At 32.2% G+C, this 17,389-nt stretch overlaps 1 protein-coding gene across 1 annotated transcript in view; it reads right to left on the minus strand.

Moving 5' to 3' along the window:
- Nucleotides 1–751: 751 nt before the first annotated feature.
- The window catches only part of LOC135836397 (retinal homeobox protein Rx1-like), a 78,454-nt gene continuing 61,816 nt past the window's right edge, over nt 752–17,389 (minus strand). The window contains exon 3 of the mRNA XM_065351213.1: nt 752–1,757. Coding sequence (XP_065207285.1) covers nt 1,356–1,757 — 402 coding nt within the window. The 3' untranslated portion in view covers nt 752–1,355. The remainder of the gene's footprint in view (nt 1,758–17,389) is intronic.

A 17,389-nucleotide genomic window follows, 5' to 3' on the forward strand; every position in this document is an offset into this window, starting at 1 on the left:
TATTCAACTTAAAATGTTCTTGCAATGCCGACGAATAAAATTTTGATTCAAAATGAATTAAAATTGAATTGCCTTCATTTTCCTTGTAAGATTTTTTTTAGGTAACTGAAATAGAAAATTAAAAAAAATTCAACTGCATAAATAAAAACTGAATAATCTTTATCTAACGTTTAAAAAAATTATAAAAATTAAAAATCCATCTATACTTAAAACTTGATTTGATTTTCATTCCTGACAAATTCATTTAAATACGTATACGTTTTTGTTGGATGTATTTCTTAAACCACCAGGTGGATAACAGTTTCATATTTCTTCTTGCTTTTGTGTTAAATATTCTTGAAGAAAGTTGAAGAAATATTAATTAAATTGATTGAATATTTTACTGGAAACTTTAAAACAGCTTGAAACCTTCGCCACTCAATTTGGGTGTTTGAAAATGGGATTCTTGTTTTAATACACCTTTTCAAAAAAATTCTTCTTCGGTTTGATGTAAAAAAAAAAAAGCATAACGTCCTCAGGTCCAATTTAAATATTGAGCATTTAAAGACGTTTATCATAGACTGAAGTTGAGGGTGAGACTTCTGCATACTTTCGTGAGAAGCAACGAATTATCCAGCAAGAAACGAGTATTCCTATGAATTGGTGTAGTCTATGAATTTTTCGTCAGTTCTGTTCAATTCTGAAATTTCCCAATTTTCTGCGAGGAAATTTTTTCATTTCTACGAGGTAAAAAAAAGTAAATCCATTCAAATGAAATTTAAACAACTTTTATTTTTAATTCCTATTAAAATCATTTTTTACTATTTACAAGAATTCATAAATAAATAATTTAAATGTTCATAATGCGTTAATTTAGAATACATCGATGTCATTACATTTACTGATTTTTTTTTTAATTACAAATAGCAGTGATATGGCATACCATACCCATTCGATTAAATCTATTTTTGGTAACTGATAACATTAGTTAGGCGTATTAGGCCGTTTGATATTTTTATTTTTTCCTTCAACAGTTACATTTTCTCGACATGTCGAACATTGTATGTAAAAGTTATTTCCTCTCAGTAGGTAAATGATCGACAATACCTAATTCTTCGATTAAAATTAGATATTACACACATAGGTAACATGATAAAATTTTTGGTAAATAGGTTCGCATTACGGAAGATACATCTTTTTTAAAAAAAAAAACATTACAGCAGATTTTTTGTTTGTTTTGTTTTCAGGCAGTCAAGTCTACGATAAAATGAGAAAAAAAAAGGGAAACAAATTCACAAACACAAATACAATAGTAAGTAAAATATTTTGTACAAATATTGCACGTAGTACGTAGAATAAAAACCCAACAATAGGTCCTAAACTATATGAAGTCCTTTTGCTATCGAATCAACATGTTCTTTGGCTTTCAGTCTTAGCGCTGCTATAGACGTGGACTGAGGATCAACTGAAGTTGTAGGTGATGGTAAACTAGTCGTAGGTGAAGTATTTCTTGCTGACATACTATTTACTGTGTCCATGACACTGGCCACAACCGGTGGTGTTAGATAACTAGGATATCCGGTTTGCGGATGGGATAGGAATCCCGGCAGAGCTGAGAGTAAAGGTGGAGTCAGCCAGGGATCCATGGGTAGTGGAAGGCCAGCTCCTGGTACACGACTTAGAGAGTTTACACCGTGTTGGTATTCGCTGATACCGAGTCTTGCAGCTTCCATTTTCTCTTGGCGGCGCCATTTGGCTCGGCGGTTTTGGAACCATACCTGGAAAAAAAGAAAAATATTTGGTTATGGAAATTGTTGGCTGTACGGTTTGAGGTTACATTGTTATTGGGAAGTTGAGAAGGGCGAGGGGATGCGGGAGGGAGAAGGGTTTCTCATAGAATGAAATATGTACATGTAGAATAATACTCCTTCAAATGTGCAATTATGCAACTTATTCAACATCGTTTTTCGTCAACTAGCCTTTTGAAAATATATACCTGCAGTTCAAGTTAAATATCAGATGGGAATATTTTGAGGAAGAAAATACCGTTTCCTCGCAAGAAAAATATCTCCCAAGTCTCAATAGATTTGAAAACTAAGAAAATATCACATGGATGAATTGAAAGACACGAATATGACGGTGAATGATGTTGACAATTTTTGATTTGAGTGTTTCAAAAAGTCATTTTCATTTGCCCAAAAATGCAGAAATCCTCATAATATTCAATTTTAAAATATTTTTTGAGAAATTAGCAGTGAGAGTAACTTTTACTTTTAATATTATTGAAAAAATTATGAATTTTTATTCTGTCAAGAGAACCTTTTAAACTCATGCTCTTCAATTTAAACGAACCCAAGCTGGATCGAAAAGCGCGTTCTAAAACCTTCGTAACAAAAATTTCATTCATTTATGGATTTTTGAAGAATTTTTGAAAAATAATAAAAACTCAAAACAGCTGTTTTAAAAGCGATTTTATAAAAATCTGAATTCAGTACCCCACGTCTCAATTTTTCAGTATTTTGATCCTCTTTCCTTGTCAGATTAGCCCAGTTTCATGGTTACGTCATTTAATTTTGCTCAAAATTTCTTGTAGGTTTCTCATATTGAAAAAAAAAGGAAAAATCGCCATCATTGGCTCTGAAAGTTGAGTGTTTTTTGAAAGTTCAAATTTTAAAATCTTTCCAAATTTTTCAGCTGTTATTTTAAAACTTGTAAAAAAAAATTGAGAAGCATACATTTTTATGATATTTACAACTAGTTATGAACTTTTTGTGAGGGGATAGAAAAATAAGATTAGAAGAGAGGGGTGTGGAGCCCCAAAAATTTTAGTCAAAATGTAAAAAAAAAATGTCAAATATTGTGTGACATAACGTTTTATTTTTCTACAGCGGCGAAATTAACTTATTTTTTTTTAATTTGACTTCCAGTTCCTCATTGGAAAAATCGTGTTCATCAGGTTTTTGTAAACGCTGCATGAATACGAATATCGACTCATTTTTCAGATCCGGTCCCTCCAGCGCCCCAATTGGCCCCAAAAATTTCCTAAAAATTGAAGATATTTTTGTATTTGACCATTATTCAGTTTGTTTTATGGGCTCTCATTTTGAAAAGTGAGTATCTAAAGGGACACTAACTCAGCGATCTTGAATGAATGAATACATGAAAATCGATTTGTCACTTCCGCATTATTTTTCAACCTTTTTTCAAAATCAGGGGGCTGGTGGAGTACCGAAAAGTGTATTTTGAAAAATGAGAGAAAATTCGTAGGTACTCATTTGTCTTGAAAACTCAGTAAGAAATACCGAATACCTACGCCATCTTTGGTTATAGAAAAATTTTTTCAAGTTCTCAATTTATTAATAATACCGCCAATTTACGTTATTTTTTTACCTCATATTCATTTTAATACACAAAATTGACATTTTCCCACCATTTTTTTGATTCCATTTCATTATTCGACTGAAATGAAAAAATCACATCACCGTCAAAACTACGAAATCTATAACCGAAAATGGCGTATTTCCATACCTAAGTAAACGACACATCACTCCTCATGGTCAGATAGAAATAAATCCAGTATTTTAACTCAGCAAAAATTTTATGTGTTGAAATTCATTTTTTGATTTTTAGCGCACTTTTAAAAATTAATGTTTGTCCCATTTTTCTAGAAAAAAAAAATTAAAATTTGACCAAAATGACAGAAAAGACTGAAATTTAGCTTGTACCATATTTTGAACCTTCAGAGTTGATTGGTGATGGTTTTGAACGGTTCTAGAGCCCCTAGATGATTTTTGAATCCCCCATGTAGTTTTAGACCTTATCATCAAAATAATATTTTTATGCCAGTTCAAATCCAAAATTTTCTTAAGCGATTATTTTTGAAAAAATGTTGAAAATTCAAAAACTTTAGATTAAACCTACAGCAATAGATTTTTAAAATGTATGATGAACTGATGAATCAGTCGAAAGGGCCTCAAAGATGCTAAATCCGAATTTACAGGTGCTGAATTTCATTTTCATCTTACTTGAAAATGTTTTTCAAAAACTTGAGTATTCAATCGATTAGGGAAGTCGAAAATAAGGTACCTACGAAGCAAATAGCCTTTAATATTAATTTGATCAAATTTTAATTTTTTTTCCACGAAAAATACCTTTGAATTTTGAAAAATTCTACAAAAAATCGAGAAATGAATTTCAGATCCTGACATTTTTGCTAGTGGTGTATTTTGGGGTTCTATTTCGATTCTTCGTTGTCTTGTTGAAAATTTTTTGTGTGGGTTGAGGTACTTTCCGTATCAGGGAAATTGAGATCCATTTTTAAAAATAGGTTCATTAAAAATAGAGTAGGTACTAAAGAAGGGTTTCACAATGATTTATTTTTAAAATTTTTCAAGTGTAGGTTTCAACTTATGCATTTGTTATGGAGTTGAGCTCTCACCTTGAAAGTTTAGTTTCAAGCTTTTTACTAATAATTTTAAACCTCTCATATGTATAATATTTTCTACAAAACTACACAATCACATTTGTTCCAAATTCATTCAATCTTGAGATAAAATCCTTCAAAGTTTGACAGTTAGGTACACAATAAATCGCAAATGTGTGAAAATTATAATATGAGACCTTCACAATCCTCCCCCAGCTTTTTCAGGTCAAAACATACTCTTCCAAGGAAGTCATTTCCCAACAAAAAATAACGGAATTTGGCCAAACTATAAAATTAGCTAATTCTTCGATGAATTTTGACAAGAAAAAAATCTAACATAACCATAAAGTATTTTATCGCAGAGCTCATCACATTTCAATTTTGAGACATGATGTTTCCAGACATATTCGTCCGATCATTCAAATTATCAATTAAGCTTTGAAATATTAATGCGTCCTTTTCGTTTACTCCTGCGAAACGACTATCGCGTCATTCAACTTCTCGACGTTAATAAAATTGCCTATCCGGATCGCCGTAAATATCGATTTTTCGCATTAATAAAATTGGCTGCTTAAAATGCCTCATAGTATAAAAATATACAGGCAGGTAACTTGTTTTTAGGTACCTAATACCTATCTAATCTACTATATTTAGTTTGAAAATCCCACTATCCTGCTAAAACCCTAAAGCTGACGACCAAATGATGGGACTTAATTAGCTACGTTGTTATTTACTTAGGTAACACAGAGAATAAACTTTATTTCGGATAAAAGTGAATTTTGAAAATTTAAATTAAAATAGAAAACGCTGCGAGTTATCCAAATAGTGCGGTTTTTAATCATCAATACGATCGCGTAATATACACTATCGATGATAGTGCGCGGTGAAATGAACGTCGTCGTCGGTCGGATACGTGGAATGGAAAATTAACTAGAAATTAGAACCGACTTTCGTTGTTCGATTCTAACAATTTGGGAAAATTAATTTAAACAAATAATAGCTGAAAGCATAATACGAGAGAATTATAATTACGCTGAAATAATTTATTACTAAACTCTGTAAATTAAGAACCGAAGTTTAGAAAACACGCTAAATACAAAAGAGAATTATAGGTATCTCGTTTCAATTGAATTTTGTCACAGTGAAATGAAATTTGTAATTAAAAACTTCAACTTGTAATTTTATTTATTTATTCATGTCGCTCAACGAAAATAATAATCTTCCTTTTAACGACAACGCGATGGCCAGAATTAAGTTATTTGCTCGAATGGAGAACTTTTTTTTTTACGTTATCGTGTATCGTGTAATTTACCTAAAACGAGAAAGAGAAAAAAAACAACGCTGAAATAGAAAGTCAACTTTCAATAACGTATACGTCATGAAAAATTACTTCGTATGACAGCTTTTTTTAAATAAGTTGAGATTTTTTTTGCAACGAAAAAAAAAATCAACTATCGAGGGAGAAAACAACTTTGATGGAGTTTTTTTACGAAAATCTTACGCCGTGTGCACGTAATGAATAGAAACAATTACCTTGTTAATTTATCAAGAAAAACTTTTCTGAAAGGTTTCCGAAACATTAAACGTTTAATCAATTTTCAATTTAAGTTTTAATATAGAGAAAGGTAAAATTAACCGAAAAAAACGCCCTAGTTAATTTACTCTTTAAAGGAGAAAATTAAATTTTAATTATTTTATCGATAATTTGAATAAAGCAAACTCGAAACATTTTCTTTTACGCAGTAATTATCGAGGAATTTATAACGTTGCTGAAAAATGACGGTGTAGGCTTAAGAGACGTGAGTGTATCCGTCAGAAAAAGCTAAGTGAAAATGCTTCAGTTTTCAAACTTCAAAATCAATCATGTTGAGAACTTTGCTTAGGGCAGTATGAAAATTTTTTCTAATTTTGATTCTCAAAAATTTTAACTTTCATGGAACAGGAGGAGGTAATCTTGAGCTAAAATTTTTCATTCTATTCTCAAATCTAAAGCATATGAGAAGTTATTTCATCATTCATTCTGCAAAATGGAGAAGGAGGGGCGGGGGGTCATCATTGTGTAAACAACCTACAAACAAGGCTCCATAATCCATCTCTCGTTATTGTGTCGTTTTAATAAAAACTAAACCAGGTTTTCTATGTACAAAAGTACTCGGCGCATCGTACAAGTATACACAAAATATTGTCATCCTACAAACATATAGAAAATATTTACCGTAGTCGATAATAATTGCAGTTGTTATCATGTAAAAACTCTAGCCACGTGTGCGACACGTGGCCGAACTAATGTCACTGTATTATGCCACCGTTTCGACTATACTAAGAATACTAATTTACGAATCAGACCTTCGGCTTCTGCTACCCCCAGAACGGTGGTTAAGCGATGTAAAGTGACATATCAAATACGTACTCGTTATTAAATAAGTCCGACGCCTTTCGGCAATGCTAATTAAATTCGCCTCCGGCTAAGTAATTGTGTTTTCGAGAACGGCAGCGTGGAAATTAGCGACGCCCTTTTTGTAAATAACTTTTGCGGGTAAATAAATTTAACAATTCGGGCTATTACGCGCTTTATTAATATTTCTAAACTATGACAGAATTCTGATCGTGTTTCAACGGCTGGCTTTTACGCGAATTTACGCCAACCGATTTGCATTTGTATGAGTACGATGGAAATAATTATTTTCCGATGTGTAATAATGATGAGGTGGTGGAGGTTTTTGGCCTGAGGACTAGAGAATAAAGCTTACTGCGTGGGGTGAGTGCTTCAAAAACGTATCACTATCAATGGCGTGAAAATGATGTTGTTGTGGATTATCTTTCAAATGGGTTATGTTTTTTTTCCTCTGCCGATAAGTAGGTCTTGATGTAAATGATGAGAGATTTAGTTTATTTTTAATTTGGTGATTTAAAATTTACTATTAGGGTAGTTTTTATTTGTATGCGTGAATTTTTTTTCGATTTTTCTTGCTCATACCTACTCTGAGAGTGGGAGCTTTAATTTTAAAAAAATTGAAAATTGCATCTTGCCAACTAAAAATCAAGTCCAGTCAAATTCTAAAAAAATTGTAAAAAATGTGATAGAAAATTTTCATTAAAAATTCTCAGTTTTTACGTCGAAATTGTTCTAACCTAATCTTTTAAAAAATCATGATCTTGATCGTTCGAACAATGTTGGTCCTCTTGCATGGAACCCCTCTCCAACGTGAAAAAAAAACAAAAAAATTGATATAGAACAAGTCAGTAAACATTGTTTAAGAACTTTTAAAATGCATTTGTTGTATGTAATTTTTCTGAATAACTCCTTTTTGAGAGAAAAATCACCTCGATTCCCCTGCATAGAGCTCCAATGTAGCTGAAAAAAGTTATTAGAATGAAATAATAGAAGTATTTTTGAAATATTTCATTTTTATGTCGAGAAATTCCTGTAAACTTTGAAATTATATTATCTCCTTTTTGAGAAAAAAAACTTCGCGTGATTTCTAGAACAATGTGGCGAGCCTCTAGAGTCAAAAAAAAAATCAAAAACATGAAATGGATCAGTTTTTTTTTAAAATAAATGACGGGAATTTTTTTCCTGAAAAAGGCATGATTAACGTACAGCAATTTTTAACACAAAAATCGAATATGTTGGAAAAATTTTTTTAAACATTTATTCATCAGATTCCTTTGATTTTTTTCAGTTTTGAAGGACTTCTCACGTCACTTTTTTAAACCTAAAAAAATTAAAATGTAGGAAATTCATTTCTCATCAAGTCCAACAATTTCAGAATGGGGGGAATTAGGAACATAAAAAAATGAAACTTCTAATTAATGATTACCCTGTTGACTATAACTAAGTATACGTAGAAGACACATTGAGGTTATTTTTAATGGAAATTACAGAAAGGAATTATTAGACTGGTATGATCTTTTTTTTCCTTTCAAATTTTGAATATCACATGTAATTTTGTTCCAAGCATTTCTGATTGGTTGACTACCTTTCTCTCCTACTCTACTCCATATAGAAATGTTGTTCTGGTGACTCCTACTGAGTCCTGCCACTTTCTTTGTGATCATTTAGGCTTAATAGTTGAATAGTTATAAGCCTATTTTATCTTATTTTTGTCATAATCTGAACTTTTGAAGTATAATTTTGAAAAGATGAAGTTTTGAGGAACATAAAATTGAAGTTTTGCAACTTTTTTTTCACTTTTTTCAACATTTAAAACTCAAAATTGTGCAGGTAAAACCAAGCATCCTATCAACAAAATGCACTAAACTGAACCTGTAGAGCTGAAAATTTTTATTCGCCTGTGGCCATTGAACTTACAAAATTCAGGAAAAACTGAGTATTCTTATATTAAGAAAATACTAATTAGAACTCAACATTTCCTAATTGCTTGTGGTTGTTAAATTCTGCAGTGTTGCAAGCTCGGGGGAAAATCTCTTGTTCAAGGGATTTTTTTCAATTCTAGAGAAAAAAATATACAAGTACCTACCTGTGCATTTGCGTTTGTAGATTCAATATTTTAAGCATAAATAATGCTAAGTAAAAATACAACTAATTAACCTTCGAAGTTAATTTAAAAAAAAAATAAATAAACTGCTGAGAAATGGTCTAAATTTTTGCAACTTGTTTTTCATTTTTTTCAACATAAAACTCAAAATTGTGGCAACATCATATTAAATTGTAGAGCCTGATTTGCTTTCTGTTAGAGTTAATGTTACCTGTACGTTGGTTTATTACATCCTTCCGCCCCCCCCCCAATTATTCAATAGTTGAATAGTAGGTATATTTTAAACAATAAAACCATCCTGCAGAAAAATCAGAAGTAGGTGGGTACCTACTACCTAGCTACCTACCTCGCTGATATTAAACAACATTACAGTTTCATTTTCAAAATTCATTCAAACAGCGTACCCAGAAATTTTTGTCCAACGATATTTTGAATCATTTTAAATGTAAATAAAAAACATGGACATTTTTTGTCAAATTTGTGATTTTTTGAAAATTGGGTTGGCAACACTGCGATTTTGCTTTTCAGAAATACCATTCCCATTTTCGTAGGTAGGTATGTAGATACTTTTATAGAGTAGCTCATGTACTTCTTCTTGAGATTATAATGAATAGGAGTCAGACTGGTGCCAATATCACCCAAAAGAACCAATATTATGACAATAACGTGCGCACAACTTTCATTTTCGCGATGAATTTTTCTTAGATTTCAGAGATGAAATCAACTTCTGAACACCTTTACCAACTCAAAGTACTCCTACTAATGAATATTATTCAAAAATTGATGAAAAATTTACGCCCTAAAACGATTATACTCACTCATCAACCCCCCCCCCCCGCCCCCAATATCAACCCTTTCAACAAACCCGAAATTTTCCCAATTCAGTCGAATTCCGACTAATTAAACTAGTCGATCTTCGCGTGATTCAGAATCACTTAAAACCCACACAGGGAACCGCGGAGCGGGTTAACACTTGGCCGCGAACGAATTACCCGTCAAAATGATTAATCTTCGTGCAAACTACCACATGACTTTGACTGCTTATTCAACCCTTTAATTACGAAATCGTCAAATGACCTTATATGTACGATTGCGTTCATTGTAATGAAAAATTCAGCTAATTAGTAACAAGATTAATAACCAGCGTGATGACTCGAGTTGTTGTTGAAGAAATACTTGGCAATTTGAAATGACCTACAGTGTGTTGCTTTTTAAATTACGCATTCGTTGCTTTTTTTCTCTCTCCTTCTTTTTCCGCAACATACTTCACATTACAAAAAAGGGCGGTTCGAAATCAAACGTATTGTATTTCAATAGCAGTTTTTTTAAAGGACGAGTATAATAGATGTCTTTTTTTTCAAATAACATAAACAGCTGGTAACGTACTAATATAATACTCAAATTAATTCACTAATAGGTAGACAAATAATACCTACAGGGTGTCAGAAAAGGAAACATCGATGGTACATCTGTTATACTTTTGCTCGTACAAATACCAAATAGATGCAGTGAAATGGCAGGAGGGGAATAGTTGATATTTTTATAATGATCTGTGATACACAATTAATTTTGTAATCTTTGTGTCAGTTTTGTGATATCTCACATTAAGTTGCTTCAACTAAACCTGTAATAAAATCAAAATTGCTGAGAAGGGGAAAAAAACGCAGTCGAACTTTTCTGACCACCCAATGCGTATTACAACACTCTCGCATTTCATACCTATGTATGCTACACGTACTATAATAGCCGGTTGAATTATCGAAACCTATGTATTAAAACACCCCATGGATCAAATTACATACATAATACCTTTCGAGTTTATCTAATGTTAATATTTTTAAAACGGCTTTCGCACAATGCACAAATACCTATCGAAATTCCAATTGGAAATGCATTCGCAATACCTATGTAGGCCTATGCGCATCACAAATACTTATACGATAGGATGGTACTCGAAAGAACATAATTTTACACCAAATTACCTACAAATAAATGGAAAACAAGGCAGCGTATAGGCGGCTAACTGGCGAATGAAAAAATCGAGTCCACTGTATAATCGTAAAAGAGAGGTGACAAAGTTAAACAGGAAATTGTTCTGGACTGTAACCCGTCGTCGGCTGACAAACAAGCGAAAAGAAATGGCTGGAAAATATTCCAGTGATAACAAAATTCTCGTTCAATATTTTTTTCCATCTCTACGAAGTGAAAAAAATTGCACCCCACGAACGTGGCTTTTTTCTCGTCAAAACACATCCAACTGGTCAAACTAATACGGTACCAGCCCTTGGAAACGCGGCACCACCTCTTGAAATCTAATTTAAGCGAAACCACGTCGAGAGAAAATTTTAAGAATCACTGTTTAAACGTAAAATATAAGAATGAAAATGTGACCCTCTTATAGTATAACCAGGCCCAAAATATAACTTTCCTGCTCAAGGCAGTTTTATGTACATGGTTGACACATCTTACGATGTTACGATTTCATATAAAGAGAAGAGAGCGAGAGAGCGAGAAAGAAAGACACAACTGTGTATAGTACTCGTATACCGAAGCTGTATATATATATTTTCACGCCACGCTACAAAATGGACGGAAAATGAGTTTCAGATTATGAAAAATTGAGGAAAATTTAATAAAAAACGAAGCGCAGAAAAAGACGGGGAGAAAATGTATATAATAATGTTGTTTATGATATTTCTTTTTGTCAAGGTAACTCAATTTTGTTATTACCATTACTCCGTCTTTTTGTGTGCAGTAAAAAGAAAATAAATTGAAGCTCCTTTTTGAAAAATTTCTTTTGCGTAGATTTTTCTTTTCCTCAGACAAACTTTTTAAACGCAATTTTCCTTCCGTGCTAATGATAATCGAAATTCATAAATAACCTAAAAAACTTAAATATGCTAGATGTGAAAACGCTCGTAAATGCCATTACCTTGTATACCTAGCGAATTGTCTCTTAAAAAATTTCTCTTCTTGTAAAATAAAGCAGAGCACTATACGAGCATGACGGTGTATCCGGGAAGAACATTAATTTTTTTCAAAAGTATAAACGATTTGTGTAATATAAGATGAGTAAAATGTAGGATATGAAAAAGGTAGTGTTGATGAGAGAAAAGAGATTAAATTTAACGCGCTATTTCTTCGATCAAGCAGGGCTTTAATTTTTACATTTATGCTATCCTGTGTTGTGATTTTGCAGAAAATTGGCACTTTCTCATTGAATAATTATACATAATGTATGACTGAAAAAATTCGAAAAACTTTATTGAATTACTTAAAATGAGTAGGTAAGCACAAGTCACGTGAATTTTTTTAATGTTTAGATACCTAACGTGAAAATGAAAAGAAAAATGAATATTGTGTAAAGAAGGCAAGATTCCTCACTGACTCGTGCTTGACCTTACAAGAGAGGTATCCCAACCAGTAGAAACATCTTTTAACTAATAAAACAAAATCGAAAGAGCATGAAAAAATAAGTCACAGGTCAAATTTTAGGCACTGAAATGCATTTTTCCATTTTTAGTGAATTTTTAAAAATCAAATTTGGCCCAAAAATGTGAAAAAATATTTTTTACCAAATGACCAAGAAAGTTGTAAGTTGGTTCCTGCATATCCTGTTTTCGACCCCTCTCCCCATTAACTGGAAAAGGATTCAAACCACTTGAGCAGTTCTGGAGCCTCCAGCAGAATTCTGACAACATTTTACCCAATGAAGTTGAAAAGTTATACTTGTTTTTATACCGTAATTTCAACATGCGCAGTCAATTGAAGGTGGTTTCAAGTATTTCTTGAGTCTACTGCCAGATTTTGAAAATTCCAGATTTTTAAAATAAGTCATAAAAATTGTACAAATTTACGCGATTGAACCGTCAGTAACCGATTTGCAAAAATTACTTGTAATTGGTCAAGTAAGCAAATTATTTTGTCATTTTTTTGAAAATCTAGAATTTCCAAAATATGACTTTTCCAATTCCATTAGGTAAAATGTTGTGGAAATCTCGACTTTCAAAAATCTTAAGGGGACTCCATTGAACTGCTCAAAACGGGTTGGAACCGTTTTCGATCAATTTGGGGGGGGGGCGATCAAATTTCAGCTTTTTTGATCGATTTTGTAGAATTTTGTTTTTTTTGCATTTTTTGCCTTTGATTTTTCAAAAATTTATCAAAAACCGAAAAGTGCACTTTAATTAGCACTCAATTTTTTTGTGATTTATTTTTGTATTCCTACTCTCCGAATTCAGCTATCAAATTTTTTTGTGAACATATTTTTTCGTTAGAAAGGAGTTTTTACATTTTTCCGAATGTTTTAAGGGATGTTTTTCTACACTTTGAATCTCTGAAATAATTGAAGCATTTTTTAGAAAAATTTTCTGTTGTACATAAAATTTTGTATTTTTTGTAACTAAATTTAAGCTTTAAGAAACCGGTTCTTTTTTTGGAAATCCTCGATTTTTTCTTGCAAAAAAAAATTGTTTACAAAAGCCTGAATTGTTGCACTTTTTAGATAGGTAGAGGTACTCAGTTTTCTTATTAGAATTTAATTTTTTCAATTCGAAGATCCGTTTTGTGATTTTTTTAAAGCGAATACTTCTTTGCACCCTCCTCCATCACCTTTATTTGAGCTGGAATTTGGCTCACAAAAAGATCATGCTTATGTATGTACTGTTCTGGACCAAATTTTGAGCTGTCGAAGTTGATTTTTTGCCTATTTTTATTGAAAGCTGGATCATTTTCGAGTCCATTTCAGAAAAAGTTGAAATTTTTCAGTACATACCTATACTCGTATGTTGAAATCTCTTCAGAAAAGGTGCCTAATCAACTTCAACACGCAACACTGTTGCAGACTCTCAAATCAGTTTGAAAGTGGCTTCGATCTTCTTTTTTTTTTGTGAGGGGAGGGTCAGCTTTAGGATGTGAGAAAATTTTCAGCATTTTTTTTCAGAATTAGGCGATTTAGGGTTTATTATCGAACTTCAAAAAAATATATATTTTAGTCTCTCACTACAGACTCATGAAAATCTTGTTCTAAAATTGATACAGGGTGCCAAACTAATGCCAAGATCAAATTTTCAGTCACCGGCACGAAAATCCAACATTTAAATTACGAAAGAGGGTATTTCAGGGATTAAACTATACCCTCAAATTTGAGGAAATCTAGAAAATTGCACAAAAATTGATAACTCATTCTCAGTACAGATTTTAAGGTCGGCCCAAAATGAGAAATTATTCCTCTTTTGTACCCCTCACTCCCTCCCTTATAGTTTACTTCCCTCATACTTTTCATTTTTTTAATACCCTATTTCTCATCAAGAAGAGTAGAATTTCTCAAAGTGAAAGCAAATTGAAAATTTATTACAACTCCAAGCTTAGAGAGGGGAAAAATGACTAATACTGCTAAAACTATTCATTTTGAGTGGGAAAAATTTTTAAATTTTGTTTTGGCGGTAAAGTCGAGTTTCAAATTTGATGATTTTTATTTTTTTTGTGCCTGAAATAATTTTTATTTTTGTACCCAAGCCTCTCAAAATTAAAATGAGGGTAAGTAATTTTACTTTTTCATAACCGTATTTGAAGATTTTCAAGCAATTTATTTTCTATTTAGTATCAAATTAGTGCAAACAACCACAATAACAATTAGATTTGCAGCTTCCAAGTACGAAATAATTTCAACATGGAAACCTCCACCCCTCCTTCCAAAAAAATCACCAAACTATTTATTTTACAAACCTCGTCACATTTTGTTGCTTTCACAAGCGGCAAGAAGTTTGGAAGGAATAAAATGGCGTTTTCATTAGTCGTTGTGCAGAAAAGAGCGTGGGAGCGAGAGAGAGAGAACGAGAGAGATAGGAGAAAAAAGGCGTTAAGGTTTTCGCAAAAGACGCCGTTACTTGATTAATTTCGCATAATAAACGCTTAATTAATGTTCGATTAATAACCGCTAAATTGAGCGTTAAATTCGTTATAAACTCGAGAAGGGGAAGATATAACGTACTACCGCGCCATTTTCTCATTTTTCGAATACCCCGCGAGAGCACCTTGCTTTAAAAGAAGCCTCCGAGCTGTTCCTTTTCTACATCGTCCGTTTTATCGAATTAAATTGTAACGGGCGTATGACGCATGCTCGTTTAACGGAACCCTCGAAATTATTTCCTGCGAATGTTCCCTGCCTATATTTAAATTTTGCCAAACCGCTATCGTCCGAATTATTAAGCAAAGTAACCCTTGTAACTTTGATAACGGTGGCGTTAACAACGCAAAGCAACTTCCATACCATCACATTGCATAGACTCTTATACTACATAGGATATGAAAAACGATGCGTTGAGAAAATTCTACAGGTTGCTCAAGATGCCATCTCGTCGTCACTTAAGGGGTTATTTTTGCCGAACCGAGGAGTCTCGTACCAGGCGTATCCTATACAGTCTTCTGCTCTAATCGTATCCAAGTTCAACAACGTAAACGCCACCGGTGTTTTTTGTTGGAAAATTTGCCCCATACAGGTAGGTACCCTTGATTTTTCATCTTTTCTTACTTAAATGCTGAGAAAATTGAAAATATTTCCATAATAATAGACAAAAAATTAGTTTTCCTTATTCAATAAAATAAAATGGTTAAAGATATTGGAATATGTGTAAAAGCGAATTTTTATTCTCGTTTTACTCGAGATAGTTCGAAACACCCTACCTATCGACTCAACGCAACGTCGTCGTCGCATGGCAAGTGAAAAAAAGTACCTATACCTATGTAAAATCCCAATGTATGTACAAAAATAATGGTTTCGTATATATCGTAAAACGTATATAGATATTTTATTTTCTCAGCAAATAAATGCCGAAAAAACGCAATTTTTTTCACTAAATAGTGAAACAACGAAAAATAACAAAAAATCGAATTCAATTCTTCGCGAAATATAAAATAGTATTAAAGTAATGTAGCAGAAATTTCAAAGTTTATATATTCGTGTAAAAATACGTAAAGAAATTGTTTAGTCTTTTGTAAAGCGCAATATCAAAATGAAAAAAATAATACCTACGTGAAATTTATTTTTATTCTTTTGAAGTATGTACATATTTTTACCATTTCGTTCGCAGGCTGAAGGAGGAGACTTTTTATTTTATTTTCCAAATAAAAGGGTAGCTCTAGCTCAACAATATGAAGTATTTAGAATCGATGGATTTGTAAAATCTTTCGAATTCTTTTGGCAAAGTGAAAAACTCCCGAATTCAGATTCGGGTGAATGAAATTTTCAAGTGTTTTTCGAGGTAAAATTATACGTTCCGTTCCCTATAAAAAATTTTTATGCAATAAAGTATTAGATTATGATCAATTTCCTCGAAAATCAAATTTTCTGAAATGAAAATGACCCAGTATAGAAATTATAGGCCTATTATATTTGAAAAAAAATCATCATCGTATCAAAATACCTGTGCATAAATGTCTAGGTGTCTGCATACATGCAATTAAATCCGATTAGAAGTGCGGATAACGTTTCAAGCACACGCTATTACACGTGATTACATCTACTCTATAGTCTAGTTTTGAACTTCATAAAATTGCATTCGTATAGAAATATCGATTTATGAGTGTCTAGACGACAATTTTTTTTTTTTGGCAGGAAACTTGCATTAGGGGGGTATGATACTTGCCTATGTTTTATCTGATTTTCACACAATAACTATGCTGGGAAAAATTTTACAAATGAAATGTGCCTATGTAGTTAGGCCTAATTGAATCTGGGAAAATTGTAGATCGAAGATATAATCGTGTAAAATTTATAAATTCGTGTGGGATTTCCCTTTTTTTTAAACCACGTCTGATCCAATTAAATTGATACCTACAATTTTTCCTTTTAAAAATCCACGTTTAATTTTTCCCTTGTATTATTGACAAATCGCTCTTAATTGAACTGGAATAACTACAATTTTGGGATATTTTTATGGCAAGAAATTTGGTTTTCACTCTTTCAGGGAATATGGAGGGAGGGTACCTCACAAAATGCGATTTTCAGGTTTATATGCTATCTTCTGCTGCTTGAAACTGATAGGAATGACCCTAGATTTTTTTTCAAATTTTTAGTCTTTTTGAAATTGTCAAATTAATGTGAAGAGTGGTCAAAAATACTAAAAGTCGAAAAAATATATTACCTATATTTTTACATTTTTCAGTGTTTTTTTTTTACCACCGATAGTTTGTTTCTAATTTTTCGAAGCTAGATCAAAAGAACATACCCTAAAACTCTCCTCAAAATTCCAAGAGCCGAAGTTAATTTTTGTATTTTTGGCGAATTTTTTGAAAACTCGAAAACTTTTTCAAAACGTTTATTTTTTTAACGGAAGAGACCGATTAGGATTATTACTTAATCTATTTTAAACCTCTTTCATAAGTGAAAGACAACCACTTTTGAGGCATTCTGAGCCTACAGTAAGTTTTCAATTTTCCTCTGGAGTTTCAAATTAAGTACTCTGAAAAGCCAAAAATGAACGTTAAA

Source organism: Planococcus citri, chromosome 2 (genome assembly GCF_950023065.1).
Source record: "Planococcus citri chromosome 2, ihPlaCitr1.1, whole genome shotgun sequence".
Classification (NCBI taxonomy): domain Eukaryota; kingdom Metazoa; phylum Arthropoda; class Insecta; order Hemiptera; family Pseudococcidae; genus Planococcus; species Planococcus citri.